Genomic DNA, 8949 nt, shown 5'->3' on the forward strand with positions numbered 1-8949 from the left:
ATGAAAAGAAGTGAAAATAAGCCAAAATCAAAATTTAGAATATGACCTTGACCTTTGACCTTGACCTAATTTTCTTATTTTTGTCGAGCCTTTGACTTTAGTCGAAAATGCGAGACATAGCGATCCTACATTCCGTCGGCGTCGGCGTCGTCGTCGTCGTCGTCGTTGTCGTCGGCGGCGTCCACAAATATTCACTCTGTGGTTAAAGTTTTTTGAAATTTTAATAACTTTCTTAAACTATCCTGGATTTCTACCAAACTTGAACTTGCTTGTTTATGATCATAAGATAGTATCCAGAAGTAAATTTTGTAAAAATAAAATTCCTGTTTTTCCGTATTTTACTTGTAAACGGACTTTGTTTTTCTGCCGGGAAACATTACATTCACTCTGTGGTTAAAGTTTTTAAAATTTTAATAACTTTCTTAAACTATCCTGGATTTGTACCAAACTTGGACAGAAGCTTGTTTATGATCATAAGATAGTATCCAGAAGTAAATTTGTTAAAAAAAAAAATTTCATTTTTCCGTATTTTACTTATAAATTGACTTAGTTTTTCTGCAAGGAAACAATACATTCACTCTGTGGTTAAAGTTTTTAAAATTTTAATAACTTTCTTAAACTATCCTGGATTTGTACCAAACTTGGACAGAAGTTTATTTATGATCAAAAGATAGTATCTAGAAGGAAAATTGGTAAAATTTTGTACCTGTTTATCCGTATTTTACTTATAAATGGACTTAGTTTTTCTTCCAGTTAACATTAAATACAGTCTGCAGTTAAAGTTTTTAAAACATTTATTAGATTCATAAACTATCCTGGATTTATACCAAACTTTGACAGAAGCTTCTTACAATCAAAAGATAGTTTCTAAAGGAATATTTTTATTGATTTTTTTCCTCATTTTTGTTGAGCCTGCGATTAACAGCCAAAGTAGGCGAGACACTGGGCTCCGCGGAACCCTCACGAATTTTTTGGACCAAAGACCTCAAATCCAAAGACCCTAGGTATCTATCACTTATGGTTTACCAGTAAGAAATGCATATCACTTACAGCAAATGCATAAGGGGGAATAACTCTCATATGGAGTCTCCGGATAGGTTCGGTTTAAATAGTCACCCTAATCCTTAAGACGTAACGGGCAATTTGGTAAAATAAATTTGTTGTTATCTTTTACGGTTGCGAAGGAGTAGAGGACACAAGAAAAACAGTGCTTGGGGGAGATAACTCTTACAACGTAAAGTCTTCGGTTAAACGGTATCAATTTTTAAATTTGATATCATATACCAAATATCTAAGCGACATCTTGCGAAACAACAATACTGTGCAAGAACAAAAATTAGGCGAAAGAAAAGAAATAATAATCAGAACAAAATCAATAGGTCTTTCCACGGAAAAGTGAAAAGACCTAATCAAGATAACTTATTTGCTTTAATTAACAAGTGAAATGTTTCCAATCCAATCTTTCCAATCTAATATAGTCCAAAGGGTGACAAGGGGATAGAAACATGGTCACTACAGGTCTTCTTCCGGCTGGCAGTAAAAAAAAACCTTGCCAAAATTGGGCATCTGTTTAGTTGTTTGAGATATACAACCAACTATCAATCAATCCAATTTGATAATTGTTTATTTTTTCATGCCGAATTTTTTATATTAAATTATTTGAACTCAAATAATAATTGAAATAACTACATATACCATACGCTTAACAAAACGATATACCAAACGATAGATGAAACGCTAAACGATATCATATACATGTACCATACGATAAACGAAACGCAAAACGCTAAACCATACCATGTCCCATACGACAAATAAAGCACTTAACGATACTATAAACCATACGATATACAAAAACCTAAATGATGACATTTACCATACGATAAACGAACGATGAACGAACGCTGACCGAACGTTGTAGGAACGCTATACGAATGATGTACGAACGATGAACGGACTCTAAACGAACGATTCCCGAACGCTGTACATGCTGTACGTACGATTCCCGAATGAAAAAAAGTGTTAACTTTTACGTTACAGGGAATGTAATATTATTGCAAATGGCGGAATTTTTTTTCAAGGTTGATGTTTTTCTGAAATTGTTTAACATTTCACAGTGGTATAATACTTTTACTGTAATTATTCATCCCTTATTTTTTTTATTAATTTTGTATTTACATTGCATCAAAGATTAAATTTATTCGTTCAGTATATGTTCACTTGTGTAACTACGTCTTTTGATTGAGTTCAGTCATTTCAATTGATATTTTATAGTCTGTCTTTCTATGTTGTGATGTTACACTATTGTTTCAGATAAGGGTGAAGGTTTGGTACCATTAAAACGTTTAAACCCGCTGTAATTGTTTGCACCTGTCCTAAGTCAGGAATCAGATGTTCAGTGGTTGTCGTTTGTTGATGTGGTTCATAAGTGTTTCTCGATTCTCGTTTTTTACATATATTAGACCGTTTTTTGTCCCGTTTAAACGGGTTTACACTAGTAATTGATGGAGCCCTTTATAGCTTGCTGTTCGGTGTGAGCCAGGGATCTGTGTTGAAGACCGTACTTTGACCTATAATGGTTTACTTTTGTAAATTGTGACTTGGATGGAGAGTTGTATCATTGGCACTCATACCACATCTTCTTATATTTAAATATGCTATTAATGTTAACCTTTAAACGATCCATTTGAAAATACACTTATTCATTTTACCTACTTTATGTACAGTACTGCAACCTTGTTGTTTTCAGATGAAGTACAGATATTCATGAAAGATTGTTGGTCACTTGGTGTTTCCAGCTAGTACATTTATAGTGATGTGACTGACATAATAATTAATACTGTGATATTTGGGTTTAGCAAGTTTGATTTGACTTTATTAATAAATACCCCAAAACATTATTAATCGAAATAATCTGCACTACCAATTTAAGCAAAAGCTTCCGATGGCGGTCATGCATTTTTAATATAATGCCGTCTCAATTTTTTGGCATTTGTACGAATTTCTTCGCGTTCACAATAGTTTTTCTCTATTGCAATAATCTTGGCTTTTTTATTATAGAAAATAGCTTCTTCGAATTCGGAATTCAACTGGTACAAACGTGATTTTGCAACATTGACTAACATTTGAAGGCGACGATTTAAATCACTTGCGTTCAATAAATCCAGTAATTTATTTGCCTCATTTTCATGTGTGCTCTTTAATTTGTAGGTAGAAATAAATTTACCGCGCATGCCGATACCTACATAACAAAAAAGTAAACGAACTTCAAACCGTTGTTGCCATAGACTTCGCTGATCATCTCCCAAGTATATTGCTGCTAATATATCTAAAGCTTGTTTTGTATATTCTAATATGAACGCAAGCTCTTCATCGGGGTTATGCTCATACCATGCTCTACTGAACAAAACTAGTTTATATAACATATCAACTTTTTCGAGGCATGGTCCAACGTTTTCTGCACACATCAATGCCTTATTTCTCATGTTTTCTCCCTCTGCTTTTTTTTTTTTAAACGAATATGCAACAGCCTTGCGTCCGTACAACATGCATAGAGTCACATCAGGACATGATGTTTTTGATGCGATTGCTTCTATGTCATTAAAGAGATTACTTTCTGGGTCGATGTCGTTAGTTTTATTAGTTAAATCATCAATTGTGAATGCAGCAAATGCAACGTATTGATCGTAAATTTTCGTCATATTACATGTGGTAATATTACCTTGATTGACTGGCGTCTGTATAAATTGAAGTAATGTCTCTAAGTAACGCAGTGGATTGCTCACATCTTTTTCAAAGACACATCTTTCATTATCAAGAAAACATTTTCGCATAATAGATCGATGTTTTATATCAACTCTGGATACAACAAAACGAATGACATGTGATGCAACTGTAGAAGACGGTAACGACTCAGACGAGAATATCTTATACGTGTCTTCAAAAATACCAGTCGACTCGAGTTGTTTTCCAATACGAAAATGATGTATATTTGTCGTTTTAGTATCTGTGATAGTTTTATTGCTGCATATTTCACTACTTGTTTTCTTTGTTTGTGTTGATGGATGTTTTGTCTGTATCTTTTCTTCGTCCAAACTTCCGAAATTTGTTAGGGATATGCATGTCAGTTCTCCGTTTATTTTCGAACTCATTTTATCAGGAAAAGATCTACCTGTCTGGACTTCATCAATAGCTAACTTCATTGTGTCTGGATAGATGTTTGTGTACAATAATGTTGAAATACACGACGCCAGGTTTTCCATCTTTGTTTGCTTGAAACTCTGATCTGTACAATGAAAATATCAATATTGTGATACAGATATAATATCTATACATCATCGAATACAAATACTAATGATAAAGATAAGAACCGTCATAATAGAAAACAAAACATGCTTTAAGCAAGTTAACAATATTATTCTTTTTGTGACATCGAGGTAACCAAACCATCAAACGGCTAAATTTGTATTAACGTTTGTTTTATCAAAGAGGGTACTTGCGTAAGATAAAATTTCACGTCATAAGCCATTTGGAATGTTGTGTATATACTCGTGTGTTTGTCTCACAGTGTAACTGCAGATCTGTGAACGCAGAAATCAGAACTATTATTAAAAAGCTGGGTTATTCATGTCACCAGCATAGGTATCGACCCATTGGTGTAAATAGTTATCAAAGGTACCATGCTTATAATTTAATACGCTATACGCGCGTTTCGTCTACATAAGACTCATCAGTGACGCTCAGATAAAAAAAGTTATAAACCCAAACAAGTATAAAGTTGAAGAGCATTGAAGACCCAACATTCCGACAAGTTGTGCCAAATACGGCTAAGGTAATCTATGCATGGGATAAGAAAATCCTTAGTTTGTCGAAAAAATATAATTTTTGTAAATAGAAAATTTATAAAAATGAACATATAATTGATATTTATGTCAACACCGAAGTGCTTACTATTGGGCTGGTGATACCCTCGGGGACGAAACGCCCACCAGCAGTGGTATCGACCCAGTGGTGTAAATAGTTGTCAAATGTACCATGCTTATAATGTAATACGCCAGACGTGCGTTTCGTCTACATAAGACTGATCAATGACGCTCAGATCAAAATAGTTACTAAGTAAAAAGCCAAACAAGTATAAAGTTGCAGAGCATTGAAGACCCAATATTCCGAAAAATTGTGCCAAATACGGCTAAGGTAATCTATATACATTGATAGCGTTCTAATTGATTATGATTTGTCACAGTTTTACAAAAATGATATAAAGAGTCGGATTTTAAATCTTCTAAAAAATTCATTTCCATTTGAAAAAATCCTTAACGTTAAAGATTGATAACAAAATTCATGTACAATAATATGGTAGTATTGCTTTTTTCACGTCAGCGGTCCAAATTAATTAACTGCTATTTGAAAACTATAGTATTTTTTTTATGAAATAATACTAATATATCCTTAATATTTAGTTTACTCAAGTATTATGAATCAAACTTGGTTTGTTTTTAAAGTGTTAGGACAGGTTTTGGATTATCAAATATTTCTCACATACATGGAACATCCTATTATAGAAGCAAACAGTTCACAAAATTTGATATCATTTTAAAGCGAAAAAGTTTTAGTTTTTTTGTTTTTGTTTTTGTTTGTTTTGTCTTTTTGTGTTTTGTTTGTTTTTTTGTTTTTTTTTTTTTGTACTTCAGGCTAATAAAGCTTTAAAGTTTTAAAACTTTATAATATAGTATATTAAAATTGTAACAATGCCAGTTTACGATCAAATGAATTAAACATTATTCAAAATTGCAACTTGAATGTTATTTAGGACAAGTAAAAACCTCACAAGTTCATGTCTTTAAGAACATTTTATGTCAATTTGGTATCGCCCGGGCTAATTCTTTAAAAGGATCTCTGATAATACATAACTAGATTAACACAAATATGATTAAGATACATAAAATAATTGAATACTCATTTATATAGTTCTATAGGGCCTGAGACGTGTTTGTTGGGTTTGCGTGATTTATATGAAACAAATCAACGATTCATACTAAATGTGCTTCGTTCAACGTTTTAACACTCCAATTAAATAAAAAAATGGAGCATTCAATTCTCTAATTGTTAGATAGTGGGAGAATTTCTTGGTGGATATTTTATAAAGCACAAGTTGTTATTTGCATTTTTACATTGAGCACTGGACATTTTAGTTTGAAACGGTAATTTTAATCTTTACATTATCCGAAAAATAAACATAACAATAAATTATTGATTTAAATCCAGATCCATTGACCAGCTTTTTAAACAATAAGAATGATGCTGATCTGAAAAAGTAAATAAGAAATACAAAACTATCTGAACATTGACTGCCAGACTGAGTGTACAATGTATTATTCTGAAAATTACTATATTACTGAATTGACAACAAGCGAATGTTTTGAGCAGTACTGTATTGTCTGCAGTGGATAATCCTGAAAATTGACTGAAACAGTACTTTATCATTTATTCTTCATTCTATTAATAGCTGTAAAGATCAAAACGACCGTTTCAACTTAACATCATATATAAGTGACATTGTACAGATCAATTGTAAATATGTCGTACATTGGGTAATTTTTTTTTCTGAAGGAAATATATACGACAACTAATCTCCCAACTGTCAGTGGACGTTAAATTGGTGCAATTCCAAGCAAATGTTATCTCAACGAAAAGTTATTGTGATTGTGAATCCGTTGATAAAAAAAACAGAAATCATTAAAAAAAATACGAATCACTGTAGAATGTTCGGAGATCTAAGAGTTAAACGAAGTGTATGCAAAGTTCGTTGTAAAATTTGACAATCCATGTAAGGAATATGATTTCCAGTCGCCACGATTTAAAATTGATTTCCAGGTCATGATCAAGATGACAATCTACATGATTTATCAATGTTTGCGTTGACAGTTTTCAAAAAACGAAATGGTTGGCAATACAATAAATATGATTTATGAACAGAATTCAAAGAGACTTGATGTTTGAAAACGGGAGTGGGGCACATATAGAAATGAACTGCACAATTGCCTACTTAGAAGACAATATTTTAGCAAGATCATTGCATTTATTTCTATCAGCTTTATATATTTTTTGGATAATAAATCGTATATATGTTTTGCTTTAAGAGTCATCTCATGTTATATATGTTTTTCCTTTTCAGATGGATTGGTTTTATCATGTGTCTTCAAACATTCCAACATTTTTTGTTAAGATTGGAAGAAAAAGGATTTTAAATTACCTATGCTTTTACTTGTTATTTATTCGCAAGGCAATTCCTTACAATTGAAACATATATGGATTCCGCATCAACTTGATAAATTAGCATGCAGTGTGTTAAGTTTTTCTCAGGCAAGTGAAGAAACAATATGAAATTGTCGTAAATGGTTTTATATAAATGAAGAGGAAATTCATAATAAATCCTACAAAATGATAGGCGACTTTATTATAAAAAGCAATATTCTAATTTCTAAAGCCTTTAAACTATTTTAAAAAAATGTACTCACATTGCATGGATGTTCTCGTAGATATTCTTTGTTTTCGCCATAAAAAAGTAATGAAAAGTGCTGAAACAGGACAAATATGTTACGGGTATTTGTGTAAACTTTTATCATGAACGAAACAGTATTGGCGAACAAGCTAACCTTATACTTTTCTGTTTTCTGTAAACTTAACTCGACAATGAATATTTGGTGACGTCAATAAGAGCGATCCATTAACAATCGGTGGTTGTTGACGCATAGGTTATTGGACTTATAATAAAAATAAAAATGAGCCTGACAACCGTAAATGATCGAGCAGTATATATTATACATGAACGGATCGAACGAATGAATACCTAATTCAAATTCATAGATGAAACTAGTTTAACAGCATGAGGAGTGTTGCACGCGACGATAGGGACCTCGACGAAGACATTATTTTTATCATAAAAATACATATTGCTTCAAATGAAATGTGTCAAAGATCGACTTGAACATTGATTTAATATTTTCCACTTGACTTAAAGCAACTTTTTGTCAATTACTATTTATTTCAACCTACTGATATTATCAGAGCTTTCTTGTTATGTTTTATAAATTGTTTTACATCTTCAAATTCAAATTTAGAGACCAGCATTTTATAAATTTTAATAATATAAGGATATTATTACTGAAACTTTAGTTTGTGTTGAATAGTAAAGCTTTTTTTTTCTTATTTCAAATGAAGTAGTGAACAATCATTTGATTTTAGCACTTTGTGTACATCTAGATGGGTTTATTTTCCATAAAGTATGATGAATATTAGAAGTTAGTAAAATTTGGCATGAATTGTAAAAAAATGCCCATATTTATTCTTTTTCAAAAATATTACTCTATTTTAGTAGAAATTATGAATTTAAGAAGACTATATATGGTGTGTTCCTCTATCTTGGATTTTTTAAGTAGCAGCTAACACATGTAACAATTGGTTTAGATCTTTAAAGAATTGATTTTGAGAATATTATGTAATTCCTATGTAAGACTCTTCGTGTTTAACATGGAAAATGATGTGTTTTGTCATATTTACAGCTGTATTTTCTAAAAAAAAAAACACAATTTTGTTTGATTCATAGTTTTTTTAACTATGCCACATAAGGAGAGATAACTCAAATAGTAAGGGAGATAACTCAGATAAAGTGTTTTTGTAATAGAAAGTGTTGCGATTTAACCTATTTAATATGTAGCAAGAAAACAAGTCCGGTGACCACATTTTTTTCTTTTTCTTATCTGAAATCATGCTATAAGACCTCTATTCTAACACTTCATCTTGAAATTTTGTGTAGTAGTTTTCTTTATCATGTTTATATTACACAAAATTGAAATTTACATGCATAATCTGATAATTTTACACAACTTGTAGCGTGAAAAAAGTCTGGTGACCTATACTTTTTTATATATATTTTGAACAAATAGCATG

The 8949-nt window shown here is 31.5% G+C and overlaps 1 protein-coding gene across 1 annotated transcript; it reads right to left on the reverse strand.

Moving 5' to 3' along the window:
• Nucleotides 1-1275: 1275 nt before the first annotated feature.
• Nucleotides 1276-7571, reverse strand: LOC127717276 (uncharacterized). Its single transcript, XM_052223054.1, has 2 exons — nt 7518-7571; nt 1276-4285 (listed from the first exon to the last, which is right to left on the reverse strand). Exons 1-2 carry the CDS (start codon nt 7522-7524, stop codon nt 2952-2954), a joined length of 1341 nt encoding a protein of 446 aa, XP_052079014.1. The 5' UTR covers nt 7525-7571; the 3' UTR covers nt 1276-2951.
• Nucleotides 7572-8949: the final 1378 nt, after the last annotated feature.

This window comes from Mytilus californianus, unplaced genomic scaffold (assembly GCF_021869535.1).
Source record: "Mytilus californianus isolate M0D057914Y unplaced genomic scaffold, xbMytCali1.0.p SCAF_97, whole genome shotgun sequence".
NCBI classification, from domain to species: Eukaryota; Metazoa; Mollusca; class Bivalvia; order Mytilida; family Mytilidae; genus Mytilus; species Mytilus californianus.